The 18012-nt window shown below is 41.4% G+C and overlaps 1 protein-coding gene across 4 annotated transcripts in view; it reads right to left on the reverse strand.

Moving 5' to 3' along the window:
* Nucleotides 1-5551: 5551 nt before the first annotated feature.
* The window catches only part of LRCH1 (leucine rich repeats and calponin homology domain containing 1), a 211534-nt gene continuing 199073 nt past the window's right edge, over nucleotides 5552-18012 (reverse strand). For 2 of the 4 annotated variants that reach the window (XM_010358099.2, XM_030922141.1), the window contains exon 19: nucleotides 5552-8079. In XM_010358099.2, the coding sequence (XP_010356401.1) occupies nucleotides 7969-8079 (111 nt within the window). In that variant the 3' untranslated portion in view covers nucleotides 5552-7968. Of the gene's footprint in view, nucleotides 8080-16653; nucleotides 16952-18012 lie in introns of those variants that run through there. The other 2 variants (XM_010358098.2, XM_010358097.2) reach the window with 1 other exon arrangement.

Genomic DNA, 18012 nt, shown 5'->3' on the forward strand with positions numbered 1-18012 from the left:
CCCTCACAGACACACCCAGAACTTATGCCTTACCAGTTATCTGGGCCTCTCTTAATTGAGTCAAGTTAACACCTAAAATCAACCATCACACCCTTTGATAAGCATTGGGTATTGTATTTAGTTTTCTTCATCACTTATATCCATGACTTCCCTTATTTAGATTCTTATAAGAAAAATGAAGTATTGTGGGGTCTTTTCATGCTCTTTCCCCATTGAAATTAGTATTTGTCTAATATGAGCTCGATAAAAGAGGTTTGTTGAGAAATGAATATTAAAATGCAGACACAGATTATTTTTTCAGGGGTACCAAGGTGGAAGACATAATCTGGAGGGGATGGGAAAAAAACTCACCAAAAAGGAGACATTGTCTTGAAGGCCAGGTAACACTTCATGAAGTCAAGAAGAGGTGAGTGGGTATTCCAAGCAGCAGGCATAGCACAGGGAACAAAGACATGGGAGCACCTGGAAAGAGGAGACTGCAGTGGCTGCAGCAGAGGGTGTTAGCAGTAGAACAGGAACAGTCTGGGAAGGGCAAGCATGGCACCAAAATCACTTGTGTGAGTAATAGTAAAGTGCTGAATATGTTTCCAGTAGGAAGGAGACATGGTAAGACTTGCTTTTGCCTCTCTCCTTCCTTCCTTCATTCCTTCCTTCCTTCCTTCCTTCCTTCCTTCCTTCCTTCCTTCCTTCTTTCCTTCCCTCCCTCCCTCCCTCCCTCCCTCCCTCCCTCCTTCCTTCTTTCCTTCTTTCCTTCCTTCCTTCCTTCCTTCCTTCCTTCCTTCCTTCCTTCCTTCCTTCCTTCCTTCCTAGGAGTCTTGCTCTGTCACCCAGGCTGGAGTGCAGTGGCGCGATCTCGGCTCACTGCAAGCTCCGCCTCCCAGGTTCACGCCATTCTCCTGCCTCAGTCTCCCGAGTAGCTGGGACTACAGGCGCCCACCACCTCGCCCGGCTAGTTTTCTGTATATTTAGTAGAGACTGGGTTTCACCATGTTAACCAGGATGGTCTCGATCTCCTGACCTTGTGATCCACCCGCCTTGGCCTCCCGAAGTGCTGGGGTTACAGGCGTGAGCCACCGCGCCCAAACAAGACTTGCTTTTTCTAAATATTGTAGCAGCAGAGAAGGGAGAAAGAAGAGGAGGGAGACAAGGTGACAAACGAGTCATTGACTACTTACCCAGGGTGAGCCGATGAGGGCAGGCACTAAGGTAGCAGGGAGGAAGAGGAGATGCTGGGGCTGAGAGATATTTCTGAGGGAGGATCCGCGGGGCTTAGTGACGGACAGAAAAGGACAGGAACACATCAGTGATCATCCTGACAGGCATCCTGATAGATCAACCTGATAGGTTGGGGAAGTTCTCCTGGCTGAACTTCCAGTTATTTCTGAACACTGAAATATCCTGCACAGTGTTTTCCAGCTTGGTTCCATTCTCCCCGTCACTCTCAGGTACACCAATCAGACGTAGATTTGGTCTTTTCACATAGTCTCGTATTTCTTGGAGGCTTTGTTCGTTTCTTTTTACTCTTTTTTTCTCTAAGTTTCTCTTCTCGCTTCATTTCATTCATTTGATCTTCAATCACTGATACCCTTTCTTCCAGTTGATTGAATTGGCTACTGAAGCTTGTGCATTCATCATGCAGTTCTCGCACCATAATTTTCAGCCTGGCCAGCATTTTCTTTCTATTTTTGTTTTGTTTTGCTTTTCAGCAATCCCTACCCTAAATTAGACATTAATATCATTAACGTATAGCCAATGTTTGTTTGGATATGCACACAGTTACATGTTTATCTTTTGGCCACTGATTTTTTTTTGGGGGGGGGGGTAGGGTTAGAACTTCCTTCTCCCTGAAATACATCATTCAGTGAAAGTGTGTTGATAGTGAATTAAGTTTTTGTCTCAAAATATTAAGTAATTTTCTCTGTTCTTTCTTTTCTCTTTTTTTCTTTTTCTTTCCTTTCTTCTTTCTCCTTCCTTCTTTTTCTTTCCCCTTCCTTTCTTCCTCCCTCCCTCTCTCCCTCTCTCTTCTTCTTTCCTTTTCTCCTTCCTTCCTTATTTCTTTCTTCTCTCTCTCTTCTTTATTTCTTCTTTCTTTCCCTTCCCTTTCTTCCCTTTTTCTTTACTTTTTTCTTCTTTTTCTTTCTTTCTCCTTCCTTCCTTCCTCCCTCCCTCTTCTTTCCTTCTTTATTTTCTTCCTTCCTTTCCTTTTCTTCCCTTTTTTCTTTTCCTTCTTTCTTCTTTCTTTCTCCTTCCTTCCGTCCTCTCTCCCTCTCTCTCTTCTTTCTTTCCTTCTTTTTTTTTTTTTTGAGACGGAGTCTTGCTCTGTCGCCCAGGCTGGAGTGCAGTGGCCTGATTTCCACTCACTGCAAGCTCCGCCTCCCGGGTTCACGCCATTCTCCTGCCTCAGCCTCCCGAGTAGCTGGGACTACAGGCGCCCGCCACAGCGCCTGGCTAATTTTTGTATTTTTGGTAGAGACCGGGTTTCACCGTGTTAGTCAGGATGGTCTCGATCTCCTGACCTCGTGATCCACCTGTCTCAGCCTCCCAAAGTGCTGGGATTACAGGCGTGAGCCACCGCGCCCGGCTCCTTCTTTCTTTTCTTTTTTCCTTCCTTCCTTCTTCTTTTTCTTTCTTTTTCTCTTTCTGTTCTTTCTTTTTTCTTTCTTTTCTTTCTTTCTTTCCTTTCGAGACTGAGTCTCACTGTATCACCCAGGCTTGAATGCAGTGGCACAATCTCAGCTCACTGCAACCCCTGCGCCAGGGTTCAAGTGATTCTCTTTCCTCAGCCTCCCAAGTAGCTGAGATTACAGGTGCACGCCACCACACCCGGCTAATTTTTGTATTTTTAGTAGAGACAGGGTTTCACCATCTTGGCCAGGCTAGTCTCAAACTCCTGACCTTTAGTGATCCACCTGCCTTGGCCTCCCAAAGTGCTGGGAGTATAGGTGTGAGCCACCACTCCCGGCTTCTCTCAGCACTTTAAACAGATTATCATTGATAGGCTTCTGATTGTACTGCTGAGAGATCTGCCGCCGTACTTTCTTCCCCCATAGGTAATCTGTCCTTGCTTTTAGAATTGTCTTTATCTGCAGTTTTAGCTCCCTCTTTAGAGACTGTAGGGAGTTCCCTAATTTTCTTATGATAAACAAAACATTAAAATAAGCATGTGTTTATTTTATTACACATTTCTAGGCGTGTTGTTGAGGGAAGTTTTCTTTGTGTGTGTGTGTGTAAATACGTCAGTTCTCTCTTGGGAGCTTGGCTGGGATACCTCTGTGGTATGAGACATACTGTGCCACCTCCCAGAGCTTTCTGCAGGGTGGGGCTTCAGTCACTCCCTGTGGAGCTGGTTTAGGAACACACCCTCTACTGGTCATCTTCTCTTTCCTGTAGTACCTCCTCACTCCACTGCTGGCTCCCAGTGCCCCTCAAAGACCTAAGGGCCCATGTCTTTATTTTAGGTCTGTATACTTGTAAAGGAAGCCTCTAAAATACTCTGTCAGTGCCTTTCCAGGGAACTCCACCTTTCCCTATAGTAAATAATACTACCCAGTGGGGGTTTGGGGGGTGCAGGGAATTTATAAAATCTAATATTAACAAGAAAAAAGGTCAATATGTGAAGTTGTAGCATGTAAAAATATGTAAGATGCCCAAAGAAAATATCTCAAAGCTTTAATCATTCCCTATAAGGTGGAATTCTGGACAATTTTCCCCAACTTCTTTTATACCTGCCAAAGTTACTATATTAAGCATGCATCGCTTTGATAAACAGGGATAAGATTCCAAAATAAAACAACAATATAGTAATATTGAATTAAATTCAAGGAGAGAAATGGCATTGAAAGCAGAGGCTGCTTCTTCAGTAAATCCCTTTTATCCTGCTTTGTGGTTTGGCCTTGATACGTTTTAGCATTCAAACTAGTCCAGACAGACTCAGTTGATCAGGTTTTAGCATGTGAATGTGCTTGCTTTTCTAGGTTTAAACATTCTAATAATTGCCCAGGAATTTTTTTTTACTTTAGGAACTTCAATTGAGTCAACTCTGCTGGGAAGTCCTTCTGTGCAGTGAGGGTACAGACCTGACCTAGCTGAGCCTCTACCAGGTGGGCAGCGCTATGTGTGGGCCACAAACCCTTGTGGTATATGAGGCAGGAGTAGTTCCTACTCCTAGGAGTATGTGGTGTTAAGTGGACAGTCCCTTGGTGTCCACTACAAATCTCTTCCTTACAGGGTTATGTAAGTTTTTGAGTTAATGTACGTAAAGTTTAATTCACCTCTTCAGTAGACACTGCTGCACTGTTCTAGGCATTGGCGAATCAGCAAAGAACAAAACAGACAAGCAGCCTTGTTCTAATGGGGCACACAGTTGAGATATAACACTTGACCCACAGTAGCTACTCAATAAATTACACATCTCCCTGTTGCTCCAGCAAGTTTAAGATGGAAAGTGTCTGTGAAGAGCTGGACTTCTGTAATATGTAGAGGGACAACTAAGATTTTGGGATTTGGCACAGTTGCAGCACCTCAAAGGAAAACACCATGAGCTACGTATAGAGTGTCCTAACTCAATAAGGGAGGATCTTAAATGCAACAACGGCCCTGACACTGCTCCCTGAAGGCCCTGCTCAGGCTAGCGGTATCTGGTCTGTGTATATTTTATGTGGGGTGGGATGAGAACATGGAAATGATCTGTTACTATTTTCACTTGAATTTCTCAAGGCAGCTGCTCTCTACCCAAGGTAGGCTAGCCATGTAGGGAAAACAAGACTGGCCCAGATCTAGTGGTGTAATGGAGGCTACCACTTCATTCTCTGGGTGTCAGATATCACAATTGAGAAGGGAGGCCCAGATTCTGTGGTTTTTACAACATGGGCCAACGAATCTTAAGTGTTCTCAAATACGCCCAAAAAACAGGTAGTCATCACCTGAACCCCAAATCCATCATAGCAAATTTGCTACTCCTGTTATGTTATGCTGTAAGTTTTAGTTTAGGAGGAAAAAGAAAAGAGTATCGTGAGGGGTGTGTGTGTGTATTGACAGATAGCTGGAGTCATTCTTCTGATAGCTATACGTGAATATACAGTCATGTATCACATACCACCACTTTGGTCAATGATGAACTAAATATACAACAGTGGTCTCCTAAGATTATATAATACCATATTTTTACTGTACCTTTCCTATGCTCAACTATGTTTAGATACACAAATACTAACCATTGTGTTACAACAGCCTACATTATTCAGTATAGTATCATGCTGCGCAGGTTTGTGTCCTGGGAGCAACAGGCCACATAGCCTAGGTGTGTGGTGGGCTATACTACTAAGTGTGTAAATACACTCTATGATGTTTGCACAATGATGAAATCACCTAATGACACATTTATCAGATTATTGTCACATGATGCATTACTATATATTCTTTCTCCATACACACATACATACATATAACATATACATATGTGCACATATACATATATATACATTACATGATTGTGTGTGTGTGTGTATGACCAGGGTCAACCTTTTTGATGGGTAAGTCAATCACAAAGTGGTTTGTACAAATCTGAAGTTTTAATGGCTGTTAAATAATAAAGGAAGGATATTTGCACTATATACATTCTGTCCACTGATGGTACTGTCGGCTGGCCATGCATTTTATTGCACATATAAACAGTGTACAAGGATCTTAAAGACGTCTTAGCCATACACGGACTGCATTTAAAAGAAAAAAAAGCAATTTTACAAGACTGAAGCCATTTACATTACACAGCCAACTTCAAGAAAATAATAAAAATTAATATCAAAAGAAATACTTTAATTTTGAAAAAAAGTCTCTCGAAACAATGATTACAGAGCTTCATGCCACCATATATACACATAAAAAAATATTTCAGGACCCCGCATTCTGAATGCCCGTGAAGGTGCAGCAGGCTAAATTCCTACTTATATAGTCAACTTTTGAATGTTGCTTAAACTGTATATACACTCTTTGTCCAAAATGCTTCTTTACATCATTATGCTATTTGACAAAACAGGTATTTGTGCAGTACAGAAAAATACTAAAATACATTTTAAGTTAGGTTAAAGTGCACAGTACATCTGATAGGAAATAACTGCTAGCTGCCAATCCAAATTTCTGTTTTCAGAAACCTCCCCCCATCTTCCCAAGAGCAGAGGGCAGCCGTTGTCTTGGTTGATGTTGCTCTGTGCTGACTGCACACTGAATCCTCCTCCTGTGGTGTCTTTTCTCTTGCGTCCCCCTCTACATTTGTCTTACAAACTGTGGCTGCTGCTGCTCTAAAAACTTCCAATGGCTTTTCAAGGAGGTGAAAGTGCAGTCAGCATTTGCAAGACTTAGAAAGGTTAATTACTGGGACAGCTGTGATTGCAGCGTGAGTGCGCATGCCTGGAACTGCCTGCAGAAGGCTGCCATGTTCCGTGAAGCCATCTGTGAATCTCTGAGAGCAGCATGGGTTCCATTCCTTGGCTGGTTCTTCTCTAGTCCTATTTTGTTGCACTTGCTCCCTCCTCAGCCACTCAGCCTCACAAACTCCACTTACTGCACCCTCCCCTTAGCCTGCCTTGGTGGTACTGCCCACAGGCTCACAATGACTCACTTCTGAGGTTTCACACCAGAGACTGTGAATCTTGCAGGATTTTACAGACTACTTGGAAAACCACCAACCACCAAATTAAAATAAAATAAGCACATCTCAGAATCATTTCCTCTTTTAAAACTGGCAGTTGTAAGAAGTGCTGGTTTCCTGATTCAGGTCCTATGTGCCTTAAGTAATTTCTGATACTCAGTCAAAGCTTCCCTTCAAATCCTTTTTGGTTCAACAATCAACTTTTTATCATCTCCACTTTCCTATACCATTTCTTCATTATCTACCTTTGGTGCAAAGCTCTCTTTAATGTAACCCAAGTTACAGTGCAAAAGTATACTTCAAGACACATGATGCTAACACTTATTATTTCTTTGTGTTAAAACGTGAATGTTTTGTGCATAGCAAAAGAAGTATGAATCCAAAAAATAATTGTTCACATTTTATCTTCAAGTTTAATATGTCTTTTTTTTTTCCATCACAGCTATTTACAAATAACTTTGGGGTGCTCTCTTGATTTTAGTCAGTTTGTTATATTGGGGGACAGAGGGCTGCTGGAATGTAGGAAACTGGATGGAATGCAGAAATATAAATAAGACCAACGTTCCACAAACCAAAGTGTCAATACTGCCTCCCCAGAAAAGTTGTGTCCCAAAAGCACCTGTTTTTTGCTTTTTTTTTTTCTTGGAATCATATACACCAGAAACATGATTACTGAGACCTAAACTACTGCACACCAAAGAGGATAGAAAATAACTCAATATTTATAATATTAAAATAAAGTGTTTAACCACAAAAAAGCAGTAATAAAATAGTTTCCTAATTTACAATTTGCATCCAAAGGATGAATAACAACTCACTAATAAATAATATTTATATAAATATTTTGTATGTCGAAAATAGTTTTTTAAAAGGCAATGGTCTCAAGAAACTTCTTGAAAAATTTGGTGGTGAAAAACCTGATTGTGCCCCCCTCCCCCCTTGACTAAATACACGATGAGTTTGGTTTTAATAAAATGAATGCATCTTGCTGCAAAACGGTTGTGCTTGGCATTTTGGTAATGGCAGTTGGTGAGTGTGGAAAGGATGAAGGAGGGTGGAAAAGGCATTGATGTGCTGCTCAGTTTTTTCTTTTTCTCCAGCTCCCTCTCTGGTTTCAAGATAAATACCTGTCAAGTCTTAAAGTCGGAGGTCGGCTCTGAAAGGTAGAAAATCCTCCCTTAGACTGAAAATTGTTTCAATGTAACTGGAGTCAGTGAAGTGACAGGCAGTGGGTGGCAGAGAGGGTTAAACAGGTGCCTGGAGCAGAGTTCAGGATCCTGGATGAGAGCAGAGTCTGAGCCCCCAGTGGAGAAGGGGTAGTTTCATGTGAATAGAGCCTTCGTTATGGTGATGTCTAGTAATGCTTGAATGGTAATGCCCACTTTGACCAGGCCTTTTTCTTCAAGAATGTGGTGGGGTAGACATAGCTTTTCCTAAAAGGAAAAAGAATAAAACATCAATGTTTAGATGACAGTACTCTCATCATAAAATCCTGCTACATCATTGATGAAAGTTAGGTTGAACACTCTGTAGTATGCCTGTTTGATCACCTAAGCCAAGTTCCTTCCTTTGCTTTCAACCCACTGCAAAGACCTTTTCTATGTTTGCAGAGAAAATGATGATTTTTCACACATGCAGATTGTTTCAAAAAGGCTCCTAATCACCATGAAGTCTGCAGATCTAAATATTTAAGAAAGCTTTACACTAAATAACTTGAGCTAGAGTCAGAGAGCACACATCAAGAATATAATAGCTTCTATTCTTATAAAGCAAAATTGCAAATAGCCCCTGACACATTTTAAAGGCACTCAAATATTCATTTGTATCGACCACACATTGTTATACTGACCATAGACCTTCATTTAGTTCATTTTACTTCCTGTGACCTCTGAAATGCAGCAAGTGGGTAGACTGGCAGCCTTTCTTCGTGGTTTATGAACAGTCTTTATAAATTGGTAATTATAACTACAGTCCCTTTCAAGACTCTTTCATAAAACTGTCAAAAGCACAAACGTCCTGCTACTCTCTCATGTTGCATTTTTGCTCTTGGGAAATGTCCAGGACATACTATTTAAGAAAAACAGTAAGCGTGAGTCACTTCTTCTGTGTAGAGCCTTTCATGCTCCACAAACCAGTTTACAGAATAACACAATGAAGTAATTTTCCACCATTGTTATTTCACCCTGGTCTGATATCATTCAAGGGAACTTCTTCCAGGGTGTGTCTCCTTGGCTGGGAAAAGACACCACAGCAAATATTCTCTTATCTACTTGAGAACAGTGTGTTTTCCACAGCCCAATGTTTGCTTTTTCTTTTTTCTTTTCTTTGACAGGTAAAAAAAAAAAAAAAAAAATTGCATTTATTTATGGTGTCCAACATGATATTTTGATAAAAGTATACATTGTGGAATGGCTAAGTCAAGCTAATTATCATATCCATTATCTCAGATACTTATTTTTTTGGTAAGAACACTTAAAATCGAGTCTGTTCTCAATTTTCAAGTACAAAATACCTTATGATGAACTATAGTCACCATTTGGTATCCTTTGACCAATATCTTCCTATCCCAACCTCCCTACCCAACCCCTGGTAACCACCATTCTACTCTCTGCTTTTGTGAATTCAACTGTTTTAGATTCCACATATTAGTGAGGTCATGCAGTATTTGTCCTTCAGTGCCTGGCTTATTTTACTTAGCATAATATCCTCTAGGTTCATCTATGTTGTTGCAAATGACAGGATTTCCTTCTTTTTAAGGCTGAGTGGCGCTGTTTCGAAGGAGAATTTCAGTGGGATCTGCATCCAGCCCTAGGTGATGGACTCACTGTTCAGCAGGAAGCCAATTGGTGTGCTCTGCAAGGAAGGGCTTCCTTTCACGTGACGCTTGCTTGAGGAACCAGATCTTCTTGCTGCCTCAATGCACAACTCTCCAAAAATTACCACAGACACGGGCACTCTGGGCTTTAAAGACTTTCAAAGGACATGCCATGACATCTCCAATAACTTGTTCCACTGTCTCAAATGTCAGTGGGTCTTAACTCTCTCACCATCTTACTTCCCTACCTTGTAGCAAATTCAGAGAACCTCAGACTTTAACCTAGGCCTTAACAGATGGCCCCATGTCAACAGAAGACAGTTGATTCTTTAAACAACAATTTTAACCATGATTTCATGTCACTGCTGTGTATCAAACTAGGATTATCTTGTCAATGGCATATCAGGTGAGCATGCAAGTTCATGCTGCCTGGCAATTTATTAGCCAAGTATCAACCTGAGAAAGGATGAGGGAGTTCTGACTGAGTTGTGAGCTGTGAGCCAGGCTGTTAATGATGGTGCCTCCTTTTGTGACATGGTGAGGGATGTCTGTGGCCAGATGACAGTGTCCAGCCTCCCCTGGCACCATCTGCCATGGGCTTGTGAAATCACTTGAATCTGGCATTTCATTGTTAAGGCAGGTTCCCAAGGGCAAAGACATGTCTTCCTCATTCTATTGGCTCTGACAGCACCCAAGTCAACATCTGGCTTTGCAGGAAATTGTAAATGGCTGTTAAGTACAGTTAAGCTCCTGGTGCCAGGTATTACTTGGGGAAAATAAGTCTTCACTTCATACCATACGTTAAAATCAATTTGAAATGAAATAAAGAGTTGGATGTTAAAAAAAAAAACTACAACACCCCTCCCAATAACATAAAGATGAATATTTAGTACTTTTTTCTGATAAATGGATGGGGAAGGATTTTCTAAGCTAAAAAAAGCATTATGAAAAAGTCACAAAGGAAAAGAGCAAAATAATTGATTACCTAAATATTTAAAGTTTCCATGTGTTAAAAAAAGAAACCTGATTAATGAGAAGATAAGTAACACTTAAAAAAAAAGTGTTTGCATCAAATTACAAAGGAAACAATGTGCGTGATGGCTCATGCCTGTAATCTAAGTACTTTGGGAGGCTGAGGCTGGAAGATCACTTGAGGCCAAGAGTTCAAGACTAACCTGGTCAACATAGTGAGACCCCCATTTTTTCAAAACAAAGAAAATCAACTGGGCACAGTGGTGTGCACCTGTGGTCCCAGCTACTTGGGAGGCTGAGGTGGGAGGATCATTTGAGCCCAGGAATTTGAGGCTGTAGTGAGCTATGAGTGTGCCACTGCACTCCAGCCTGAGCAATAGAGCCTTGCCCCATCTCAAAAAAAAAAAAAATTACAAAGCATTTTATATGACACATAAGCTCAACAAATCAGCAGGAAAAACACTAAGAAATTAATAGACCACTGGGCAAGGAATGTGAATAGAAATTTTTGAATGAGGGATTTGCTTCAGGCAATGCAGCAAGACATTTTGCTTTTCAACCTCAGCGTTCAGTTATGTGTAGTCTAGAATGTGCCTGAATTCTAGCAGTAGTATTTCCATAGAGCCTAATTTCTGCGAACAACACAGCTTATATGGAGCAAGGTGTCCTATCCTATGTCCTGAAAAGACAGTGGCATGTGTCCTCCAGTGAGGGACTGACCCCAGTGCCTGATGAGCAGTGGCTCCAGTGGCCTGCAGGGTTCTGAGCTGAAGGCCATGTGAGGGAAAGGCTGGGGGCTCCACAGAAACAGGGATGGAGAGGTATCGAGGCCCCAGCCTCCTGCCAATAGGACATTTGGACACTTCACAGACTGAGTTAGGTGAAGGGCACCCTCTTTCCCAGGCCCTTGTTTTTTCAAGCAGTGTTTCTCGCCTTCCTGGTCTCCACATTCCAAGCCAGGTGCAGAGTCCAAGATCCTCCCTCCTGCTTGTATGGCTAGTGATGAGGAGTAAACAGAAGACACAAAAAGATACCCCTCGAATTCTTCCTGCCTCTTTTCAGATCTCCTGAGGAAGCCCAGAAGTGCCCTCAGATTACTTTGCTGAGGTTGGAGGAATGTAAGAAGACTTGCACAGGAAAATAGAAACCTTATACAAGCAAGGCCATTCTGGTTATTCTATTACAGGATTGGAATGAAGACTCTGGTGGGAATTACACCTTGAGGTGCTGGCTGGAAGGATGGCCAAGGGGAGGCTTCCAACCAGGAGGCGTCCCAAGAAGGGGTCAGGGCCATTGCCATCACACCAGCCAGGACACTGCATCTCCCAGAGTGGGGATCCTTGAAGTGTGCACAGAAGCTGGAATTAGGAAGGAATCATGGTAGGTTTACAGCTGGATAAGAAATGACTCAGACGAGAAGGGCCCTCTAAGGATCAGGCAGGTAAAGTGGCCCTTCCAGCCGGCCCCTTGTTCATAACGGACTTACAGCAGAGACAGCTGTACCTTTATATTGACTTGAAATGAATTTAAGTTGCACTGTTATAGGATCCCAGAGATTTTTGTGGAGAACATGACTGCAGACTTTTAGTTTGCCCATGAACTTTTTTTGTTGGGTTTCTTTTTAAAGTACCGAGCAGAGTCATGAAGTAGTCTCCTGCATAAAAATAATGCTTCTGACCACCTTTGAAGAACTCATGCTTCAAGTTACTTCTCCAATGGTAGAATCTATTAGGTTCACCCATATTGCCTCATCCACCCTTCTGAGCCACAGCAAAAGAAGTTGGAAAAGACAACAAGCCATAAAGACTAAATGTTAACTTTCAAAACCTTCTGGGCTACCTCCTACATGCCTGGCACCAACACTACAGATTTGCATTGGTGATTTCTTTATGATAACCCTGCAAGACAGACATTAATATCTCCATTTCACTGATGAGAAAACTAAGACAGAGACAGAGTTCAAGTAACTTTTTGACATTAAACAGCTGGTAAGTCCTGGAACCAGGGTTTGAACCACATGTATCTTAGAGCCAGGGCTCTTTCCATAACACTATGCCTCTTCCCATAAATCCCTTACTTAATGGGTGAATATGTTAGGTCTGTGGTCATGATATAGGAAGAGGTCCCATGGCCCCTGGAGTGTTTTGATGGCAAGTCCCATCAACTTCAATGTCAGGTGGGACCAGCGAATCCTCAATTTAGTGACAGGGTTAGCTCTGCCACTCAGCTCATCTTATCCTGGCAGAAAACACCTGGTGGGAACAGGATGAGCCGTCACTGCCTGGCTCTCCTCCTTCTACAGTTTCTTATGATCCTAAGGAGATACACACTTACTTCTAAGCCAGCCACTAGCCTAAAATGGCATCATCCCACCAGCATATTTCATTTTGTTCAGGCTCCTTCTTATATATAAAGTCCTGGCACTACATTGTTTGAGCCTTAGAACTATCTGTGCGTTACTTTGATGTATGAGAGCTTTAAGTTCCTGCATCAGTTTCTTCAGTGTGAAATGCAGACCATCCAACATCTTACAGAGATTTCTTGTTGCTCCTCCCTGGATTATTTACTTTGCAACCATGCTACCGTCTAGTCCATCCTCTCCCTAGAAAACTTCATTCTCTACACACACATATGCCTCAACCCTAGTCCCTCTCCCCTCCCCACTCCACCTGGCTATTCCTACAACTTCACTAAGTCTCGGTGGAAACACCACCATCCCAGGGTGTGTTCATGGTCCCCTATTCCCCATCAGGGTCAGGTCTCTCTTCCAGAATCCTGCACCTGTTCCACCACAGGTCCTTATCACCTGAATTCCTCTTTACTTGTCTAAGGACCCACTAGATCAAGGGTTAGCAAACTATGGCCTGCAGGCTAATCCAGCCCGCAGCCAGTTTTTGTAAATAAAGTTTTATTGGCACACAGCCACACCCATTTTTGATGTATCGTCTATGGCTGCATTTATGGTACATAAGCAGAACTGGGTAATCCCAACAGAATCTGCATGGCACAAAAAGCCTAAAATGTTTCCTCTAGGCCCTTTACGAAACAAGCTTGGAGACTCCTGGTATAGACTCTAAGCTTTTTGAGGACCAGGTTATGTGTCCCGGTAACTTTTTTATCCCCAGGGCCTTGCAGAGATTGCTCATTCAGTATTTATGGAATGAATGAATGAACACAAAAATGAACAAAGTTGCAGTCAAAAGCCAGGAAACTAGACTCTGACCATCTTAAAGAAGAAAAAAAGGGCACATTCTATATACCAAATTGATTGTTTATTGAGAACTAATTTTGAAATATGCAGCCTAATTTTTAAAAATCAAGTCTTCTGAAATAAAATCATATTAAAGTATTTGTCACCTAATCCAAAACAACTTTCAGTTTCCTAAAATTTTAAAATATCATCCCTACTTTTTCCCCATAGGCAAAGGCAAAAAAACCCTTTGTCCTTATGACTCATTCAGGCATCTACATGGGTTTTTGAGAGAGAACCCAGCTCACCACGCACTAGTTTTAATTTCTTACAAACAAATAGCAGCAGGCTATCAAGTGCCTTTATTTATCTCTCTCATTGATGAAATTGATACTCAATTGCCATACATTGTAGTTCTGCAGGGCCCCTTTCCACCAGCCCCATTTCATAAGTGTCTCCTCCTAAAAATAACAAACCAGAAATCCACAAATAGAAAAGATGATTAGAAATTAGGTGTCACACATTTTGGAAATTCTGACATTGAGTGGAGAGTTGCCACCAGTTGGAGAAACTGGAGAAAGAGAATACAACTGGCTATTTCAAAAACAAAATGTAAATAGATACTTGGCTCCTTTTATCTGACATTGGAAGGGAATACTGAAAAAATGGTCTTTCTTGTGAGGAGGAGATTTAGTAAGCACAGTAAACCACTCAATGACATCCCTACTTCTCAGACTCTAAGGAGGTCAGCCAGGTATCCCCAGTCAAGCTGCAAGGGCAGGCATCTGCAGGCATCCAGTTAGCATATGGGCTGGTGCACGGGTACCTTGGAGAAAAACCACAGAGAAGCTTAATATTCTGATTAGAAATTAATGGCTTGGCAATGGACAGAACAGTTCATTCAAATTTTTGCCTAAAGGACTAAATTGATTGTGTTCTGCTAGTTACCATACTACTAATGAAAAAATATCATCCAATAAATCCCAAGAAGTGCAGCGCATTAGAGTACAGACAAATTAATGACACAAAAAAATCGAAGTGTGTCCAAAGAATACTTTGGATGCCAGAATTAAAATATAAACATCTTTTAATTTGTCTTTAACATGTTTTAATTGAACTGTCAACACTGAAAATTAAATCTACTCTTACATGAGTGTCCTACTCAGTTTTTATTGATATTATTTTAAGGTGGCAACCCAGTAAGTTTTTTTTTTTTTCCCATTTTCTCACCAGAAAGAAGGGAAAAACCACCACAGTGGTGACCATTAAAGAGAAGCCTCAATGCACTGCAGAGCTGGATGGGAATTCTGAGAGCTCATGAATACATGTATCAATGGGCTGATCAAAACTTGGAATAATCACCCAAAATGTGTTTATTAGGCAATTTATGGCTCAGGGTGCTCATTAGACATTGTACAAAGGGATTTTATTGTGTTACAGATTGAAGAGTACAAGATAGCACCAGAAGTAATTCAGTACATCTGTGGGTTATTCATATACAACTGAGGTTAATCAGATAACTTCCACATACCCTGTATTTCACCAATCAACACAAAGTCAGCAGCAAAAAACAAACTCACATAACTCAAGATATTGTCATGTAAAGAATGTTTCCTGTTAGCAAATCTGATCTGACTTAGTAGCAAGGAATCTTTATAAATATATTCTTCTAACTATGTGGGTCTTCTATATTTTCAAGTCCCCTGGATTCATGAAAATGTTCAGAAAAATAAGATTTTCTTCTTAGTAGCCATCTATGAGGGCTGTTTGCATCTTAATAAACGAGAAATTTATCTTGAGGAAGCGAAGTCCATCATCTCCCCAAACTAAGAAACAGGATTTGGCAAACAGCATGTAAAATAAGGAGGCTGCCTTGACGTTGGAACAAGGCCCTCTCATATTATACAAAGATACCCCTGAATCCAGGGACATTCTGGCTAAGATAAAATCCTTTTTTTCCTTTTAAATGCAAACTGATCACATTGCTCCAAATGCAGATATAGTTACTATATTATCCTTTGAGCTGAGTTAAAAATAAAGCAGTCTGCTAGTCAAATGTCAGTGAAAATCAAGGCTCAATGAACATTTCAAATAATCAGAGAAACTACCTTCTTCTAAAATGAGAGTAATCTTCTTCTCGACTCCTGCCATCATAACCCAAGCCCCAGGACCAAGAATGTTCCAAGGCTCATGGCTTTATTTGAAAATGAATAGAGTCGAATCTGTCACATTCTGGACCGGCAGTTATTATGTGATGTGGCAAAAAAGCAACAATCCGTTCCATTGTTCAAAAATAGAAATCTCTCTGGAAAACGCTTTTCCAGGAGCCTCAAGAGAAGACCTAACGAGGAGTTAAGCAGCAAAAAAACTGGTGTTTAAGTGGCTCCTCCACATGAGGCTCTAACAGCAACGACACCACCTTCCCCAGAGTGGGCTCTTCTGCACAGGGCAGAGTGGCTTGCCAGGGTGGAAGTTGGCGGCGACAATGCCCAGTGCCCTTCGCGGCTCCTTTTTTAGGAAATTAGGAGGAATCCAATCGAATGGCCATCAAGACAGTGTGTGTGCTTGTAGACGTCCAAATAGTATTTCCAACTTGGACAACAGTGGTATTATTAAAGCTTTGTATAGATCGAGTTGGGCCAAAATGTTAGTTTTCTGTCTGCCTTGCAAGGTGGCCCCTATACAGCTCAACGGCCCAGACCTGAATTAGAATTCTAGTTCAATACTGACCCAGAGGAAAGACTTCCATATGCTAAATCCCTGTCCTCAACACTCCTGTCTGGAATCCTCCTCCCCTCTGCCCAGGGCAGCAGCTCACCGGGAGAGAGAGGAGGAACTGTGTGGCACTGCTGCTGGCACTATGTGAATGAGGAAGCATGCGGTGTGCATATACTCTGCAGTCGTCACTGTTTTTCAGTAAGTGAGAGGAATTATACTAAACTGTATTCTACAAAGTTTGTGCTTCTGGAAAATCTGATTTGGTAACGTTCAGTTTCAAAACTCGAGAGATTACTGAAGACATGACAGGGATGGAAGTTTGCAAGGCAAAGGATCAAAGGGAGGAAGGACCCTGCAAAGGTTGAGGGTGACAGAGAACAGCGTTTGGATGCACGTGCAGACGTTATGCGGACAGAGCATTCCAGTGGTAAGTGATATAGACCAGCACTATAAAGAGAATATGGACAAGACAGAAGCCTATAAGGTCCCTGGAGCGGAGGGCAGAAGTTGGTGGTGGGGCTTTCTCCCCGAGTGCCAGCAGAGTGTCAACAGTCTTTCGAATGTGACGAAAATCCAACTGCAGGATGTCATACGGAGAGCAGAGGTCAGCCTATTCCGAGGGCAGCCATTAGAACAGAAAGAGACAGTGCATACAATTAAAAATACACGGAGGAACAGCTAGAAAGAAGCACACATTTTTGGTTACTAGCAAATGGCAGGAGTAACCCCTTATTTCAAGCAGGTAAGACCCTTTCATCATCAAAGATTTTTAAATCCATTATAATAGGAGAACAGTAGAATACCTATTTTGTGCCAATGGGTCAAAGAAATCCTTCACCCACAATCTGGCCACAGAGGAACGGCATATTCTGCAATTTACACATCATTCTGCCATTCACACAGTTTTAATAGTCAAGGGATCATGTGCTCACCAGTGGCATAAAAATAAGAGATTTTCACTTAGGACATTTAAACTTAACCTTACTAAAGGAAAAACTATAAAGCTGACAATGTAATCCCCACCCTTCCTCTTCATTCTCTTAGTGCATCTTTTACCCTGGTCTATGTAGACTTGGATATAAAGTAGTTCTCTCTGAAAGTTAACAGACACATTTAATTTTTTTTTCATTTTACGCTTGTTGATAAACTCTGGGGAATGCTAGTTCTAAGTATGTCCCTACATGTGTCAGAAAGTACATTACATTTCATATTTTTGCAACAACACATTAACCAAAAGTCTAGGGAAGGCTTCTTGGATGTGTAGTGAGAGTAGAGAGTAAAAGTACACCCCTACATGGAGTTATTATGTAAACTGCTTCACTACTAAACAGGTTTATTGGGGCAGGGGGAGTAGACCTCTGTGTTTTATCTACTCAACAGTCACCATGTAAGGAAGCAGAACACCTACTTCTCAGCTAACTGCAAACTAAGAGGCTCAGTTTTCTGCGTTGACTTTCAGCAGCCTATTGCTGTCAGAAAGCAAACAATTGTCTCATATGCTAAATTCCTGAACCAGAAATGACCCTAGTTTAAAATTAACAGGAATTATAATTGATATATTAGCAAGAAAGAAAAGCTGTGGTTTTGTTTTCAAATTAAACAAAGATTGAAAATATGTGTGATCTATTTCATAAATGCAGTTTTATTTACAAATTAGGTGAGGCATTTAAG

This window comes from Rhinopithecus roxellana, chromosome 18 (assembly GCF_007565055.1).
Source record: "Rhinopithecus roxellana isolate Shanxi Qingling chromosome 18, ASM756505v1, whole genome shotgun sequence".
NCBI lineage: Eukaryota > Metazoa > Chordata > Mammalia > Primates > Cercopithecidae > Rhinopithecus > Rhinopithecus roxellana.